This window comes from Nipponia nippon, unplaced genomic scaffold, assembly GCF_047370975.1.
Source record: "Nipponia nippon isolate SJK-2023a ecotype South Korea unplaced genomic scaffold, ASM4737097v1 scaffold_4, whole genome shotgun sequence".
NCBI lineage: Eukaryota > Metazoa > Chordata > Aves > Pelecaniformes > Threskiornithidae > Nipponia > Nipponia nippon.
The window spans coordinates 124,472,235-124,491,142 of NW_028262358.1; the positions used below are offsets into that span (position 1 = coordinate 124,472,235).

The 18,908-nt window shown below is 42.5% G+C and overlaps 1 protein-coding gene across 24 annotated transcripts in view; it reads right to left on the reverse strand.

Annotated features, from left to right (window-relative positions):
- The window catches only part of HMBOX1 (homeobox containing 1), a 127,737-nt gene that overhangs the window by 63,645 nt on the left and 45,184 nt on the right, over nucleotides 1-18,908 (reverse strand). For 23 of the 24 annotated variants that reach the window (XR_015708227.1, XR_015708228.1, XM_087774830.1 and 20 more), the window contains exons 2-4: nucleotides 17,321-17,404; nucleotides 3,725-4,204; nucleotides 1,692-1,777 (exon numbers count right to left, since the gene is read on the reverse strand). Coding sequence is in view for 22 of the 24 variants with exons in the window: in XM_087774830.1 (XP_087630956.1) it covers nucleotides 1,692-1,777; nucleotides 3,725-4,204; nucleotides 17,321-17,343 (589 nt within the window). In the remaining 2 variants the exon portion in view is untranslated. Of the gene's footprint in view, nucleotides 1-1,691; nucleotides 1,778-3,724; nucleotides 4,205-16,037; nucleotides 16,120-17,320; nucleotides 17,405-18,908 lie in introns of all 24 variants that reach the window. The other variant, XM_087774812.1, reaches the window with a different exon arrangement.

The following is an 18,908-nucleotide window of genomic DNA, read 5'->3' on the forward strand; positions in this document are numbered from 1 at the left end:
AATCCAAGAGAGTAGATGGAGGATGGAAGGAGCAAAATGGTCAGGTATGAAGAGACTGGCCTTGACTTTCCTACAGTCTGCCTGCAGGGGTGTCAAGAGATGCACCGAGAAACCTAGCTAATTGTAATTAGATCAGCTCCTTTTACTGATACAGGCTCTGTCTTAAATTTGGTGTGGTGACTCTGATTCAACAGCCCTGCATGCAATAATCCCACTGACCAAAAAAAAACCAACGCTGGCTTGTTTTGGAAAGACTCTTTTTCTGCAATTCTTTCCTCCTTACACTGCTTCTCTTGAAGGGGAAGCTAGTTTGACTTGCTGGTAGATGTGAAGGGTGTTACGCAGAGGTTAATTCAGAGATGAGTTATTCCAGGATTATATTCAGGCAAGGACTGCACAGAAGTAGGGGAGCGACCCACTAACTTCAGAGTTCAGGTACAATTTAAGCAACTAGACTTCGCATTTAATTTTTGAAGTACTAGTGCTAACATCTGATAAGGCCAACAACACTCCTTAGAGTTACACAAAATGTTAATCTCGCGATTTTACAGATGAAATTGAAACCAGGGAAGGACAAGTAACTTTGCCCAAGATCACAGAGAAGAGTCAGAGATGTGGAAGGAATTCCTGGCTCCATGGCTCAAGCACCCATTTCTGCCTGCCTGCCTCAACTGCTAGCATGTCTGCAAACCCAGATCTCCCAGCCAGATGGGTTCTTATGACATTTCAAATACTGGGAATATCATAAAAGAACAACTTCCCTCCCGCTTGTTTGGCATTCTTAGTCATCAAGGAACCTTAAAAACGATCTATTTCAAGATCTTTATTCAAGCTTGGGTTTAAAAATGAATAAATGTTATAGGTATAACACGGGATTGGGCTATCTGTATTTTATCATCAAGTCTTCATGCTAAATAGGCTACCAGCTATGCTGCTCCAGACAAGCAATGTGAGCTCGTAAAGGAGAACTAATAACACCCCACCCATGGAGGAGCAGTAAGACTTCGATACTCTTTGGGTAAAGCTCTGGAAACACACCCAAGGAAGACGTGCTATCACTGCAGTCTGTTCGCTTGTCCTGAATGCGAAAGAGAGAAGGCACAGGGCAGAGGGCAAAAAAAGAACTACTTCTCGTTCTAGGTAAAATCTGAGCTGATATGGTCATCCCCTCAACCTCACAGCCGATTTTCATTAACCGTGACTCAAAGCCAAGTGACTGAAAAACTTCAAACTATGATAATCTGACTCCTGGATGTAGTGATACCAGCTATAGCTGTGTCTCCTGCCTATTGATAGACATTTTATAATATAAATACATATTATCTATCTCCCTCCATACATAGAGATGCAGATACGCATCTCTTTGCCGCACTCAACAAACAATTTAAGAATTAAGGAAAACCGTTTTCATTTTAAGATAAGAACTTCGGGCTTATTATAATGCTGTAAAATAAAATCTGCTAGCACAAGCCACAAAAAAAAGGGAAAAAAAGAAAAAGTGATTCACTGGGGAAGTGCCATGATGTGCGGGACAATGGGTCTTAAATCAAAGGCATACATTATCATGACTAAGCTGACAGATCTGCACTGCAATGCAGAAAGCCAAGCAATATTCCAACATCTGCACCGTGCACAGATAGGCAGTTAGACACAGTTTCCCAAAAGGAAGAAAGGACTCCCTGAGCTCTTACCTGTTACCTGTGCAACAACTGCTTGGGAAATTCTCCGATTGGCTAGGAAGGCTTTGATTTCCTCCTTTATCACACTGCTGTCCCTCCTACCAAAACAAAAAAACAAAAGAACACACAAAAAGACGGACAGACCAAAGTGCACTTTGAAGATGCAAAATGGCTTTATTTCCTTTATTTAGGGGACAAGGAGTGGGGAAGGCAGGCATTAAAATAGTCAAAGTGCCTCACCGGTGGACACTTCTTTTAACAAGTGTCACGTTTGATCAAAGTACCCTAGCAGGAGAATGGATGACTCATGTCCTATATAATTCATATTAGGTGCAGCACTACCATATGGAATGTACAAAGTTTCATTACGCAGGGATGAATAAATCTCTCATACCAGCATAAAAACCTCAGTCATAAAAATGAGGCACAAAAATAAAAAATAAAGGATAGCAGGGTCTGCATGGTTAGCTACACAAATGAATATGCAGACACAAACCTTCTCCAACCTTTCAAGGAAAAGACCCAAAGGAGAAAAGATTTTGCAACCTCTACCCCCCCACCCCTACTTCCTTAGTCCACAGCCTGCACTGAATGAACAAGCGCCAGTTATTTAAAGCCTTTGTATGATTTTTACAAGGTGTGCAAAGATAGTTCAGAAGGGACGAAAACTGTGCCAAAAAGAAAATAATTTGGAGGTTCCACAGGGACTGTGATATGCAGCAAATTTCAATTGCAGTAAACAGATACTTTTCCCTCCTCTTCCTCCCTCCCTTCCTGAGAAGGGCAGACAATTAAAACCAGACTTTATTAGGCTTTATTATTTGGTAATTTCCCTTCCCCTTCTCCCCTCCTGCCCCAGCAGCATTCAAGGCAGATTCAAGCCTGCAAATGTAAATGCAAAATAAATGCTATGTTGCGGGTTCATTTTTATTTCTCTACCCAACACTCATCTTCCATATGCCTGTGAATAAAAGTAGTTTCAGGTTAAATAAGCACTAAAAGTGTTACCTGAGACTTATTGCATAGGAACCCAAAACTCAAAGGAACGATTAAACTTCAGCAATGGGAACTCCTGCATACGGCTGTACTCACCACCTTCCCGCATTACGCCATTACCCTGCAGCCGACAGTAAACGAGGTTGATCGGCTTTTCTTACAGCTCATCTCTAATCCTCTACCCCAAAAGCCACACCTTTACTTTAAATCTCCAAACTACTTCAAAGATATTTTCATCCTGGAGCTTATGGACCCTAGTTCTCTCATAGGTACTTCACAAATGTTGCAATTTTGGGGAAAAGACAACATTCCAACATTATGACCAAAATTGTTTTGAGACATTTGGCCTTTCCTCTTATTTCTTTTTGCTATCAAGCCCACTGACTCTGACTTTCATCCTCAGTGGTATAATCCCCTCCTTTCATCTTGGCCACAATGCTGAAAAGGAAGCTGCAAAAAGTAAAGGAAGGTCAGTCTGGAAAAAAACCCCAACTGGCTCTCACTGAAGACTTCTGCTTCTTCTTTATTATTTGTATTTTCCTATGCCAATCTGCAGACTGTGCAAAACCAGAGAGAGTCAGCCCCTGCCCCAAACAGATAACATACGTGCTCTGCAGATCCCAGTGGAAAGCATTAACCAAGCAGATTCCCTACTCCTCCTATATATGGAAGGGAATACAACTGGTATGAAGTAGTGGAGGAGTCACATGAACTGACACTCAGTCAGAAGTCTTCTGAATAAAAATAGGGCGGAAAATTAGTGCATTAACATCAATTTCAATTTTTGGTACAGCATGGGAAAAATATTTCAGCAGTAAAACAGACTGTGGGATACCCACGCACAGCCAGGGGTTGTCTACACAAGACTGGGAGGCAGGTGAGAGGTACTGAGATAGCGACCGCGAGGGAACTAACAGGGGAACAGCTGTCTAACGCAGTTCCTGCTTTCTTGATAATACCCATCACTACTACAGCAGTCCTCCAACATGCAGATTTCTTCTGAGGGACTTCTCACTATGACTTCCCAAACTATAAAGACTTCTACTAACCTCATCAGTTCCTCCACTTTGTCATCAATGTCCAAGTCCTCTTCAGAAGCTTCAAAACTGTACGACCTTTGAGCCAAGCTGTTTGCAAGTGGGTAGCGGGTAGGTGACATCTTCCCGTTGAATGAAGACAACCTCTCGTTACTCTCCCTCCCATTCTGATTAGTAGTGCAAGGCTGTGGGGAGGTGTCGTAACTGTTGCTCGGTGATGGGGACATCCCAGAATGCTGGGTCTGTGTTGAAGCTGTGGCTGTAGAGGAAGATGCTGGGACATTGTTGGTACTGTTGCTGTAGGAACCACCTCCGTAGCTAGACCTTCTTCCAAACTTGTCACTATGCTCTTGATCAAGACGATCCAAGGTTTCCAGCGCGTGGAGGATTTCATGTCTGGTCATTCCTGTACGTCTCAGGCGCTGAAGCAGGTCTATCTGCTCTATGGTAAATCTTGGTTCGTCTGTGTAGTGAGACATGGTTTCCAGCAGACTAAAAACAAGGTAAAATGTAAAAGCAAATACTTCAGTTCAATAGTTCTCTGTGGTACATGGGAAGTACCTTACATGCAGGCAAGATCAATTCTGGTCCAAAACTTTAAGTCACACACACGACAGAGCTGGCAGCCCAACAGTCCACCTCCAAACAAGCTCAGCAGGCAACCTCCCACGAATGCTAGTCTCACTATGTAGCAGAAGGGCTTATTTTCTTTCAACTGCTCAAACAGCATTTCTCTCTTCTACTAGCATTCCCTGCACCTTCGACAACAAACCTGCAGTTACTACCCTTTTGCTTTTGATAAACCACTGCTACAAAGAGACAGTGGTTTCTCAGTAATTAAGACTGCAACTTGATTTCAGACAAAATTTTGCCTGTTGCTAAGTATCCACCAGACAGAAATCCCAGATTCCAAAACTGTCAGGTCGAGGCCAGAGGTTGAGTCTTTCTGGAGAAGTTTTAACCAGTTATGACGTGAGATTTATGAATCTCAACTCTTTTGAATCTTAAGTACGAACAGTTCAAGTTGCCCTAACTTTTTGTTGCTACCTTGAAAAAAAAGAAGATAAAACCACACCTAGCGGAAATTCTAGTGGCCTGTAGGATCAAAGTTGATGTGACTGAAGTCCCATTTCTGAAGTTTGATTTCTGAAGTTAGTAACTTTTGAACCTGGAATGTTGTCACAGATCGCCTGCCCTAACAAGGAAAGTGCAGCACATCCAATTACTACTGAGCTTTCATTTAAAGAAATAAGTCTACAGCCTTTTCCCCCTCCAAAGGCAGGCTTCTCATGTAACTCAGTCATCATGGTGGCTCATCAAAAGCATTTTTAACTCCTAAACTTCCCAAGGTGCCAGAACAACGAACATGTATTTGCTGCAAAGCCCAGAAATGGAATTGAAAAAAATCACAGTATGCTCCCTTAATCTCTTTTCCTTCCTAAGTCTCCTCACTACAGATGCAAATGGCATAAAAATGAGAAGATCACCTCCTTCAGAACTCAAGATCTTGAGAAGAAGGCATGGCAGATGGAGGGCAGACAGAACTTGGCAAAGAGATTGAGGCATTTTCCATCCTTCTTGTGAATCTTCTGAGTCAAGGTTTTATTACAATTCCTGCAGGAGAGCAGGGTGAAGAGATCACTCAAGCTCCAGGAGACATGACAGAGCTAATGTACAATCCCTACAAGCGAGAGCAGACAAACAGCAGCCTCAGGAAAGTCAAGGAAGAATTCCAAGGACCCTATGAAAACCAAAAGAGGGATGATGGCTGTCACGATTATGCTAGACCTTCCAGGGACAGGGCTGCCTATTTCTCTCCGCAAATTTTGAAGATCACTCCTCATTTCCATTTCTGCACTGGCACAGAGAAGTCCCCAACAGGAGCCACACGGTGACAAAACTTTTTCAATTGCTGCATTTAGTCTTTTTTCAGATACACGAATCGCATAAAAGTAAACCAAGCCTGTAGGTTTTGGGGGTGCAGCAAGGGAATCTCTTAGGGGAATAACATCTCGCAACACAGACTTGACTAGGCAATGCAAATAGGTCTATCCTTGAGTCAGCAGGTATAGGCACGTCAATAATAGTAAATTAAGTAGTGCTCAGAAGAGGCACCGTAGCATCTACACGCAGTCGTCTGCAGCATTGTTAAATCACTGTAACTGTCTTTGGCACAGTTTTGGTCAACCTGTGCACTCCTGACCAATTCACAGGCTTTTTCTAAGACTTTGCATGGAGCAGAAACCACAAACACTCTGGATGCAGCCACTCAGCTCAAGGCTAAGTGTCTGGCAGTATGGACGTAGCCAAGTGGCCTTGGGGCTGAAGAACACCACCGAGAACTGGCTTGCTTAGTAGAGTTGTAGCTAGAGGGCACCTGTACAGACGTGGTGCTGCAAAGCCAGGGTGCATGAATCCACAAAAAATGGCACTTGCAGCCTGGAAAATACAGAAATGAGAAGAAGCTCCTGTCTTTGGTCTCATAAAGCAACTACCACCCCCCTTTCATTGTTTCAACAATGGGAGAAGGAAGCAGGAGGACAATGCAAGGGGATGACTCCCATCCAAGAAAACGACTATGTGAGAAGACAGACGGACCACAGCCATATAAGTGCTTCAGTCCAACAGGAATGTGCTGTCCTTTGGACAATTGATTACTGAAAACACACAAGCCATTTAAAATTTTAAAAGACAAGCACACAGATTATTCTACTAAAAGGAAGGCAAAGCAGCCAATGCAGCAGTAGACTAGCAACTGACTGGAATTCTAACAAGTAAAATTTGGAAGTTGCATCTCAGACTGAGACGTTCAGAGCTTGACAAGGAGCATCTGGAAACAGACACTGTGTTCTAGGTTTGGCCTCTGCGTTGGGGGAAGCAGGGCTGCTCGATCCTTTTCCCCAGGCTTTGTGAGAAGAGAAGTGTCACGCTGACTTACTGACTCACATCACCAACTCCCGTACAGCCTGAAAGCCCCCCGTGTCAGCTCTGAGTAGCACGGTTTTCAAATTGAAAAATCTCTTCTTAAACATCTGGCCTTGAGATGGTTTTCACTAGATATGTCAGCTCGCCTCTCCTTAGATATAAACCCATTTTTGGCATTTCTTACCTGTATTTCTCATGTCACCATTTCCTGGATCATTTATCTGTCAACACCAAGTGTCACGTACTCAAGTACTTGTTGAACTGGAGGATTTAGTGAACCAGAACCTCCACCCATAATTACCTCTACTCAGAATTCCTACTTTACTGACTCTTCGACGTTTAATACCAAAACATACTTTAGATTATCTAGTTTAATCGCCAGTTTGTCACAGACTTAGAAACCCAAAACTTTTGTCTTTCTAGCCCTGTTAACTGAAAAACTCGCATCTGACAAAAGCCTGACTTTCCAGATGGCTTAAAAGATGTCAAGCAACACAGAACTTACCATTTCCAGCAGCAGTTTGTTGCCATGGCCAGTCATTCCCTTTAGAATTTGGGTGTGATCCCTAATTTGTCTAAAACGTCAGGGCTGAGCTTCCAGATCTGGGTTCTCAGGCCAAATTAATATCCTTTAGTGAATTGCACATAAACCTTTAGTGAATCCTAAGTATCCTTTAGTGACTTACTAGTGAATTACACATAATGAACTCCAGTGTTCTTATATGCAAGAGAAATGGTTGACCTTCTGTCGTACGCGGCTGTATGTGGGAAAGTGACCTGGCCTCCAATTTGTCCCGCTTTGATGCAGCGGGGATCCGCTGTGCATGTGCAATAACTTCAATGGCGCAGGGATGCAAGGGCTGCCGGACAAGGCTCTGCAGTAAGAGCAAGATATTCAATGACTTCCAACTTGTGTTCTACAGAGTCCTGTTCATCTGTGGACTGCTGCTAAAAGGCTTGCAGAAAGCAATCTAAGAGCAGCAAACCTACTGTCAGATTAGATCCATTATACTATGTTTAACAATCACTGGAAAAACGTTGGTAACTTGAAAAAAAACCAAAACCAAAGTCAACGATCCCAGCAGTCTGTCTGTCCATGCAAGGTGTCCTTCTAGCCCTCCAACCCTTTTAGACAACTTCTGTATAATTTTTTAACACCTAAAGAGATATGAACACCAAAATCAGACACAGTATCTCACTGCTGGTCTCATTAATGTCATATACAGATGTAAAAACTGCCTTGCTTATACTTACATACACAGCACACATTGCGTCTGACATACTTCTAATCGGTCTCCTTGATTTTGAACTCTTATTCACATTTTCATGTGCTTTTCTACACAACCATGAGATCTAGAAACAATGCTTCTGAGTGAGTTTTATGTATTGAAAACAACTGCAGGAACTGGGAATTTTCCATTAAAAACCCAAAACAAATATTGCAAAACTTAGTATTATTGAACATGTTCCAACACTGCCAACTATCTACTGCTTTTTAATGAATAACTACTGTAACATATTTAGAACTGTTATTCAAGCAGGGCTTCAGTTATTTTCCCTTTTTAACATATTTCTATAAACTTATGCTGTTTAAAGATCAATTTACGAAGCAGTTAAGGAAATCAGCCATTTTAGAATCATCATAATTTCATTCACCTCATTAATGGATATTCTCCACTACTTCATCCATCCCATATTGCTGTAAGAGCCGCTTATCCTCCTGTCCTGGTTTCAGTTGGGACAGAGTTCATTTTCTTCCTAGTAGCTAGTGTGGGGCTACATTTTGGATTTGTGCTGGAAACAGTGTGGATAACACAGGGATGGTTTCGTGATTGCTGAGCAGCGCTTACACAGAGTCAAGGCCTTTGCTGCTTCTCAGCGAGTGGGCTGGGGGTGCACGAGGAGCTGGGAGGGGACACAGCCGGGACAGCTGACCCCAGCTGCCCACAGGGCTGTTCCACACCATATGGCGTCATGTTCAGCATATGGAGCTGGGGGAAGAAGAAGGAAGGGGGGGACGTTCAGAACGATGGCGTTTGTCTTCCCAAGTAACCGTTACGTGGGATGGAGCCCTGCTTTCCTGGGGATGGCTGAGCACCCGCCTGCCCATGGGAAGGAGGGAATGAATTCCTTGCTTTGCTTTGCTTGTGTGAGTGGCTTTTGCTTTACCTATTAAACTGCCTTTATCTCAACCCACGGAGTTTTCTCACTTTTACTCTTCCGATTCTCTCCCCCATCCCACCGGGGGCCAGTGAGCGAGCGGCTGGGTGGGGCTTAGCTGCCGGTTGGGGTTAAACCACGACACCTCTTGAACTCCTCTGGCTAGCTATAATTCGATTTGCTTCCCTCTATATGATCAACTGCAAAAGTAACAAGAAGTTAAACAAGACAGGGACAAGCAGAATGACTGGGGGTGTGCAGGAGAAAATAAAGATATAGAATACTTCTCCTGAGAACAAAGACTGTGGAACGACTGCTTTGCTGTGGTCAAACTTTGGCAAACTTTGCTGCCAATGCAGCAAAAATTCCTCAACACTTGCAGATCTTAGCTTATAATCACATGCTTTATCTTCCGGTCAGTTAGCAAAACTCTCACCACCTACAACGGGCTGTCAAATTTCCTTGGGGAGATATCCAAGAAAGAGGGCCAACCAAGGGAGAATCACCATGCATTCTTCTCCCTGAAATTTTGAAAGCGAGACCTCTGCAAAGTACTAATTAATCTCAAAACTAAAACTGACAAATTTTTTAACTGAATCTGGCCCTTAAAACGAATCAAGTTTATTTAGATCCTGACAGGAAAAAGGTAGCCTAAAGTATCAAACTTATTTACATTTCTTGGCAGTCACACCCCAAGTAAGATGGCCCAATTCCACTTACTGCCTCTTGGTATCTATAAAGCACTAAAACTTCATGCTTATCTTTCGTGGCTCATCCAAAAGGAACCTGAGGTACCTGGATATCAGATTGAAGGGAGAACTATAAGGAGCTAAATAAAAAAGAACTTATTTTCCCTCCCAAATCCACAGATATAAAATATGCAGCAGGTCTCGACCAGCCAGATGCAGCACCACTCTTTTTCACTTCTAAAAGCCACTTTCTGGACTGAAGGCTGTTTAGGGGCACAATTGCTCTCACCATTGCTTTTCCTTGTCATACCACCAAGACTTATTTAGCCTCATTTTTGTATGAATTTTGCCCTTTAGATATTGGGCTCCCTCCCCACTTTGAAAGTACTGATCTTGTGTGGGGGTACGTGGCCAGACACAGAGCTGTTCTCTTCCCTTACCTTCCTGCATCTCAGAGAGAAAAGTAAGGAAAAACACAGCAAGGTTTTCTCACCTACTGTCATAGCCTAAGCCCACACCGATACAAGAATCATTTACCCGACACTAACTTTCTCGGTGATGGAACACAGCAGAATAATCCCATAAAAACAGCTACGAGCTAAGTCCATGTCCAATTGAACTTGCAGAAGTTCAAAGCAATTCAATTACCCATTTGGGAATAAGGCCAGACACCAGCCTTAACACCTCTAACACTTGAGAAAATGGCTCTGGACTCTTTAATGATCACAAGAAATCATTTTTTCCACTCCTCTACTCACTGTACATGAGTAGGAAGTACTCTAGCATCACTGAAGAGATCATCTTCTGCAGAGGTCCTTCTCCGAATTTCCATTAAAATTCACTGCTTTATCTAATAAGCTCTGCAAAGCTCAAGACTTGCAATACCAGTTGTGCTTTTTGATATAAGACCTATATTTGATATAATCTTCATAATATGGAAGTGGGCTAGAGCCAAAGCGTTCAGAACAGGATCCTAGGTCTGGTAATTGGTTTAAGAATGATTCTGATAAAGTCACATCAACTGTGGCAAACAGGATGGGGAGAGATGCCAACTTCGACCCTTCTTTGACATACGGCATAGACTGCTGGTCCAGGGTAGGACCCTAAGAGCACTACACTCTCCTGTTAACAGTAGCTCCAGAATTTGTAATCTTACCTTCTATAGCACCATCATTTTTTGCAAAATAACATGCACTTTCTTGGTGTCACTGAACACAATCTTGCCCTTTAAATGGAAGAGCAAAATCACAAGGTGAAGTTGTGGCTTTTCGGCTGAAGCAGGTTCTCCCAAAGTATATACAAGTATAAACAAGTGTTTTAACTATCAGAGTCTTTCTCACAGCTTGAACCCCTTAGCCTGCCCGTTTTTTCCTGTCTGTATATGCATATAGGATTAGTGAGAACTGCTATCTGAACAACTGTGGGGGTGGATGTCCTCCAGCTATTAAAAACACGCAGCAGAGAGAGCAGCCGTGCTGGCTTCGCATGCCCAGTCCCCAGACCCACGCACCAGTGTAAGGATCCTCGTTCGGTATGACTGGGCCGCTGTGTTTCCCTTCTATGCGAGGTCTCCGATCTAGACAGCAAGCAAAACTGGATACTAAGGATGGCGTTGCTATTTCCAAAGGCAATATAAGTTGCTTATCAACCGGCCTGGTATTCAACAACCTAATTCACTTGAACTACTGCTCCAGATGCTTTCTATCAGAAGCAGTGACTACAAAGAAACTGCGTTTCCAGCTGCCCAGTCTGCTAATTTTTTAACCATGCTTTACATTATGCAAGCTTGTTTCTCTCTCCATACACTTTTATAAGATCCAAGGACCCAAGCAAAGTTTCATTCACTCCTCCGTCCTTTTCTACATCTCACCCACCACTACCCATCCCAAAGGATGCAGCTGGTTCTTACAAGATGCTCAAGAGAGGGACTTTCATTCCGAGCTATAGCTGTTCCACAAACAGAGCAGTTGACATATATCACAAAGTAAAGGGTGGACGCCATGCACACATGTTCAGAGGCAAAGACTGTGACCCATCAAGTACAGCTCTGAAGCACCATTGGAACAAAACTGGGACATTTAGGGCATAAAACTATCTAGTCTTCTGAAATTCAAGCTTTGCCCTTTTCTGTTCTTACTGAACAAGTGCATCTCCTTTTACTCACAGCCAATTTAAATATTTCAGAAACGCCCAAAGCTTTGCACCATATTACGCAAAGCTGCCTTCAAAACAGTAGTCGATGCTATGAATTCTGGGGCGCAACAGAGGATTAAGGATCTGACTCATCTGAGCCAACACTTAGGCTCATCAGTTGCAGCTCCAGTATTTTCAGTGGAGTTGTACCAGTTTTCAAGAGAGAGAAAAAAAATCAGGCCTCAAGTGCTCATCATGTCAGTGAACACAGAGCCATCCTTATCCATATGTTAACATAATTATCTCCTGCAGTTGCATCTCTTAGTTCTGATTTTCAAAGAGGACTCTACTCCCATTCATCCTGATTCACAAACAAAATGTAATGCTTGTAATGACTGCTCTCATCCCAGGGAAACGAAAGCCTCACATTGCAGCAAGGAGTGAAATCAGACTACAAGCTGATCTATCGAGGTTAAACGTCACCGGTTCTGTTTATGAATGCAAAATACTGTCTTATGAATGCAGAACACTGCCATACGCTTTCGATCAAAATGGTGACAGTTAATAAGAGCAGCCTGAAACTTCTGAAAATAAATCCAACGTAATCAAATACTCACCGCTACACAAATTATAGAAGGCAAGCTGAGAGCAGAATATCAACATATCATTTCTTCAGGAGGCTTCAAGTTTCTCAGCTAGTTAAAGAGCCCCAAACCCAGATTCACTACTTCTACATAAGCTGTTCTTCCTCTCAGTCTTTGAAATGCTTCACTGACAATAAAGTATTTTTTACTGGATGCTGGCACACCGGCAGTAAGCAAACCCTAGTAGTTTTGCCTCTGATTCCAGTTGGGTGAGTAACTTACTCTGCTTTATAGTATCCGCTTTACATCTTTGGGAAAGAGACAGAGAACTTGAGATCGATCTTACAAGGCAAAAATATAATATAAATGCCAATTATTGTCATAATCCAAGTCTTACAAAAGAGACTGACCTCTGACTAAGCACAGGGCTGGGAGCCAGATACTTCTGAATTCTACTCAAGGCACAGACTGATTCATACTGACACCTTATCTGTCTAACCCTAACCTTCCCTGCTTCTAAAATCTGGGTTTCCTACCATTGTTGCAATTCTACAGCAACGAGGCAGGAATTCAAACTCTGAGGCTGGATTCAAGGGCAGAATGAGGGATCAGAAGGACTAACAAACAGAGAGAAGAGCTGTAGTGGCAGCTGAGTGCTGAACCAGGGCCCAAAGCCCAAACCTGTGCCAAGAGCAAAGGAGGAGCTCTTGGATTCGGGAGCCGAAGACTAAACTTTGGATATATAAGCTCTGTAACAGAACCAGGGCAGGACTTATGCGCTTGAGTTACACAGCTAAGCAAATCTCACCGAGACACCAAAATATTGTCTTTAACCCACATGAAGAAAGAGAGAAATTGTGGCAATAAAACTGAGACGTGGGCCTAGCCTAGGCACCAGACTGGCAAGTCATGTATTTTCAGCCATCAAGATGACAGGGGTAGGTATACTTCTGCCTTCTGCCTCCAGTTCACTTCAGAATTTGACCAATCCTTTATTAAAATCCAGACAGAATCTCAGAATTCTTCTATTAATTCTGCTAGCTGGAGTACCTAAATAAGATGTGTATTTACACATCTTCCTATAGAATACCCTTGTGAGGCAGGGGAGTAAAACTACGCTCATTTTTGAGACCAAGAGCTCACAGAAAGGGGCTGGCCTTCAGACAAGTCAAAATGACTTACTTGTTCAAAGTCACACAGGCATCCTTCAAGATGGCAGATCAAGTGCCTGGCCAAACTTCTGAGCGTTTTCTCACCACACATACAGCCGTCCTACAGGGTCCATCAATAGCATCGGATATGACAAGGCGTAGGACAAGTTTCAAGGAATGCTATCACCAGGATTTCCACCACCTCTCTTCCACACATAAATAAAGAGACGTTCTGAAGTATTTCAGGCACCTTCATTCTCCCTCAGGACCTATCACCAGCAGTAACAATTAACACACTTTCTTAAAAGAGAAATTTGTTACTTCAGAAAACTAAAATCCAAACCCAGCAAATAACCGAAACTTACCTACCCCTAATTTTGTGCTTAACTACACAGCAATTTTTTTTTTCCACAAGAAAATAGTTTGCAAGTGTAGTTTTACTGGCACACAGTCTTTGTGAAGACAGAGATTATACTCGGAGAACAACTCAGGAATAGATAACAGTGGCTCCTTGAAGAATATAAATCACAATGGCAAAAACAGGGGCTTTTGGCCACAGTTGCTTCCGTATTAGAGTTTTATTTTATTTAAAAGCATTTCAAAAAGAAATACACATCCTAATTAATGCTCTTAAAGCAACAAACATCTCTTTGTGTAGCCCAGACCTGAACTAGAGAAATGTCCTCTTGCATGACATAGAGAAGACCCAGCCTATGCTCTCAGGGCAACTCCACATCTTTCTGCGTCCTGCTCGGAGCAGGAGGAGAGCACCTACAGATGCAAGTCCCGAGGCTGCAGATGCATGAGAGAGGGTGAACTGACCTACGACCTGCTCTTCTGCCCTTCTGCACAGCTCCAGGACTTGGTGGAAGTGTCTGCAGATCAGTTCAGTTCACTAACCCAGCAGGAAAATCAATCAACCAACCAACCAACCAGCCCACCCATACCTAGTTTCTGCCTGGGTGAGTGAGCTGAATTAGCTTAGAGAAGGCTCTGATAATTGCTATTACCAACTAAACAGATGGCGACAAGCCAATTTGGCCAAATGCAGAAGTAGGCACAAGAGGCACACATACAACAAGATTTCTTTTAGGTCCCTTTCAGAGTGGCTTAGCTGCCTGTGAAATCATGAATTAACTCATCTGGTTTATCTTAAAGTAAAACTAAGGGCTCAGACAAGACACGGTTTCAGCTGAAGAAGCTTAAAATGCCAACTGAACATTCCCACAGCCACCAACTACTGATATGATACCTTGTCACTGAAGACAAAAAGAGCAAATTAGCCAAGTCCTCGTTCACCCAAGTTTAATTAACGTGTTTCGTGTCACGTTTCAGGGAAGCTGGACAGTTAACACAGCTCAGCCATGTGGTGACTTTCTAAGCCACTGTAACTCCACTGTCTGTTCTTCAACGTGTGCTGACTTTGGTATCGGTCACATACTCATCCCTTTCTTTCTGTTGTTTTTCCTAAATGATGACAAGGCTTCTGTCTAGTCCTTTTTCATCTGCATTACTCACACTGATTTTCTTTCCACTCAGCAGGCTTTTACTCACTCCCAAGACAGCTCTGTCATTGCTGGCAGTTAGATTCATAAGCACCGGCCTGATAATTCAGGTAAACTTTAAGTGACAACGTTGAAACTGTCTAGTTCTATCAGAAGTCGTATTTTGAGAGATAGTTTGAAACATGCAACACAAATACTGATGGTCATATCTCACTATTAACACATTAATTAATCAATACTGCTGTGAGCCTGTGAAGTACAAGTAATTACTCCCATTATATTTATGGAGAACCCAATAAACATATACTTGCATTGGCTACAGAAGGACTTGTTTTCAGATAAATGACTAATTCTTGTGAGAGTGCAATCAAGAGTCTTGTGTTCACACCATGCCTCAAATTCCTCTCGAGTACTGACTCTCGTCCAACTGTGGATAAAAATTAGGCAGGTGAAACGGTAACGGCAGCCAGCTGCCTACTTTGCTCTTCTGACAGAGGATGCTGCCCCATGGCAGGAGTAACCAAACTACTCTCTAACCACGGTAGTTTTAACACTGTTCAATTTTAATATTATTCAGTATTTAAGTTAAAACTTTTTTTTTTTTTTGAAGACTCTGTTTTCTTCTTTCCCCTTCTGAAACCACGATGCCCACTTATCCTTTTTAAAAGATATCTATGGCTTAATCTGGAAACTTTATACCTAAATGGGTCATCTTGGCCCATTTCCTCTAATTTAATACTCTCTAATGCCCTCCTAACAGGTTCACCCCAGCTTTCACTCAGTCAAAAATTCACCTATACTTACATTGCATTCTCAATGACCGTATTAACTGCACATATACCGGAATAAATCGAAAAAGCTGCTACTTCTCTGATGGAGGGTGGCAGCTGATTAACAGGGCACATCAACATGCCACAACGATTCCAGAAAGCAACAGAACAATGCGATATCCAACTAAAACTGCACAGGGGCAGACCATGACTTCCGAAATCTAGCTAAAGCACAGGAAATTAAGACTATATAATTCACAGTTTGGAAATTCATGTTACAAGTCTGATTCGAAGTTAAAGCTGATAGACTGTCCCTGTGCTCACACAAAGCACAGAGGAGCTCTAAGATCACTCTGCAAACTCTGAATTACCGGTGTAATAAAAATGCACAGGGCAGCGTGGCCTTACCTCCAGGCTTCTTTCCTGCTGTGAACTAGATCTTTACAATTTCAAGTGGTGATTTTAATACTGAAATCCAACATATTTCCAGCTAAAAGAAAGAAGAGGAGGTGGCTCAGGGGACTGGCAACAAAGTAGGAAACCACTAGTTTTGAATAGAAGACTAAGCCACCAGCAATAGAAAATAACTAATTAATGGTTGTATTGAGAAGTTGTTTTGAAATACATCGGTAGTTTAGTTTCCAACACAAAACCCCTGGCAGTTGTTACTTTTCACTGTGACTCCCTCTACAGAAGTCTGTGATTGCACTGCCACTCGCACGGTGAATGTCCATGCGCTAGATGAATAATCCTCATCCTTGAAATAATCCATCTGGGAAAATCTGACTGCATTCACAGCAGCCCAGTTTCTTGCTACTTTCTTTCTGTAGACAGGATTTCTCTTTCCAACTCAGTCTGACAGAAGGTACAATCAGAAGTCAAGAGGTCTAAGTATCTCAAGAATCTGATTGCCAGTGGACAAGCATTTGGCCGTGCCTATAAAAGAGGTATGGGGAACAGTGATGCAGGACTGGCCAGTGAGAGAGACGGATGACAGCACAGTACAGGTCAAACCTTTCCTTTCAGCCTGACAAGCTTCAAACTTTGAATTCATTTGCTTATTTATTGAAGCAGCAGCATGGATACCAATTACATTGAAGATTCATGACAGAAGTCATTTAAAAGAACAAACTAATAGGCACAAATTCAAGGATGAGATTTAGACAACTTCAGTTCGTATTGGGATTCAAGATACAGCAGTGGTCGCTTGGACCAACACATCCAGTTCTAATGTTAGGTGCCCTAGGTTTTCTGCCTTTGCTATATGACACTAAGTTAATGGTGTACTCATCCCATTTCACCAAGTCTGCAGGGGTGCTAAACTCTCTTGCACAGCTCTGCTATCCCTCTAGCATGTTCAGCAGATCTATGGAGATCTCTCTTTTAACAATACCCTTTCTCTGATCGAGGCTGAGTTTCTAGGAACTGCATGATTTTCCTTCTCTTTCAACGACAGAAAAGTATTAGTAGAAATAGCATAACAGCCAGACCAAGTGAGGAATGAAATGCTACTGTTCCCTGGTTTAAATGTCTAGCAAATACCAAACCAGTGGAACTCTCCAGTTTAGCAAACTGCTGATAATTACAGTAACCATTTCTCTGCTCTTTTTAGACAAATTAAGAGAAAACTCCCCAAACAACTCTTGAGCTCTCAGTAACAGATTTTTGTGGGGGTTTTAGCTTGTACTTACACTACTGGAAAAGTTCTGAGCATACTTTACATGGGGATGGGACGTTATAAAGCCTCTTGGGGGTCTTCAGTGTTATTCACCATTCTGTAAGACACAATGAACAGATACAAGAACGTTAGAGATTTCTATGAAAGGCAAATGCATTCCGACTCCTTGTTATCTGACTTACAATTATACAACCGGCTTACAGAGGGCAACCTTACGGCAGTTTCACCAGGCAGTCGTGCCAAATCACTTCTCGTTAAAAAAACAAAGACAGGCGCCTTCAGGATCCTTCTCAATCACCCAATCCATCCCTCTGCTAAAAGGCAGTAGAATGTATACCGATCACTAAATATAGCCGTAGTTAAGAAAAATGTTCCCTGGAACAACCGAATTTTCTTATATCATCTCTCAATTTATTCTTTTTTCACTTGGTCCGTTAAAGCCTCACCCTCTTCCTTCACTTTGCCTTCAGTGGGATCTTTGACATGGTTTGTAACAGACCCATGGTCTTAAAAGTCTGGCAAATATTCTTTGACATCCAAACACCCTATGAATTGTAACGACTCAGGTTATTAACGGATACTTCACAGATCTAAACAAGGCCAACCAGGTGAGTATTCTGAGCTTGTGTACATCCACAGGTTAGAAACTGGAAATGTTCAATCACATTACTCTGGATAACCTGTAACTAATCCAGACCCATATATAATCACAGACATAGACTTCAATGCACATGGTAGATTCCTAAGGAGAAAGTTGATGTCTGGTAGCATAATCAGTCCAGAGACAAAAATTTAAATTACAATTGATTTCTTTTGGCCACAAGTAAATTCATCTATGCAATCATTTAGTCTTATGACAGTTACCTACCCTTTTAACTCACAAAAGCTATTAAAAGGATTATTTGGCTAACATCCGCAAAGAGCTTAGAAGACAGGTACTATGTTCTGAAAAGGAATGACCTAATAGAATTTTCTTTAGCCATCGCTGCTGATGTCTCTCTCCGCAAACTAACACAGACTGAAAGTGCTTCAGAAGTCAAACTATTAACCAGCGGGAAAAAGAAAGGCAGGATATTACATCCAGGCAGACACAGAACGAACTAGACAGAATATTTACACTTCAGGCTACGGGAGCATGTGAGCTGGAATAGGAAACAAGCGGGTCGAGCAGCACAGGGCTTTGCATGGGATAATTTACCCTGTTCCATAAAGAAATGTCTGTAATATTAGCAACCAAGCCTTGTGGACGGACACATCTTGGCTCTTCTCGGTGGTTAAGAGTGGTCCAGACGCTATAGCATGGCTCTTCCTCTGTCACACCTGCTATAGGGTTTGGGGAAGAACTGCAACTATTCCACATGGAGTCCACTGGGCATACACAGACTATGCTATCGTTTATGTGGCTTCTTTTTTTTTCCTTTGTGAAAAAAATTAGGAACTCTCAGGTCAAAAGGCTTGGCCGTGAGCTTTTCCCAAAGTAGCAGCAGTCAGTTTCTGGCCACCAACCTTCCCAGGGGTTTTATGTCTGCCCCTACATGGTTGCTCCCACCCAGATGTGGCAAAGGAAAGTGCTGTTTTCGGGGAGGAAGCTGCTGGGAGCT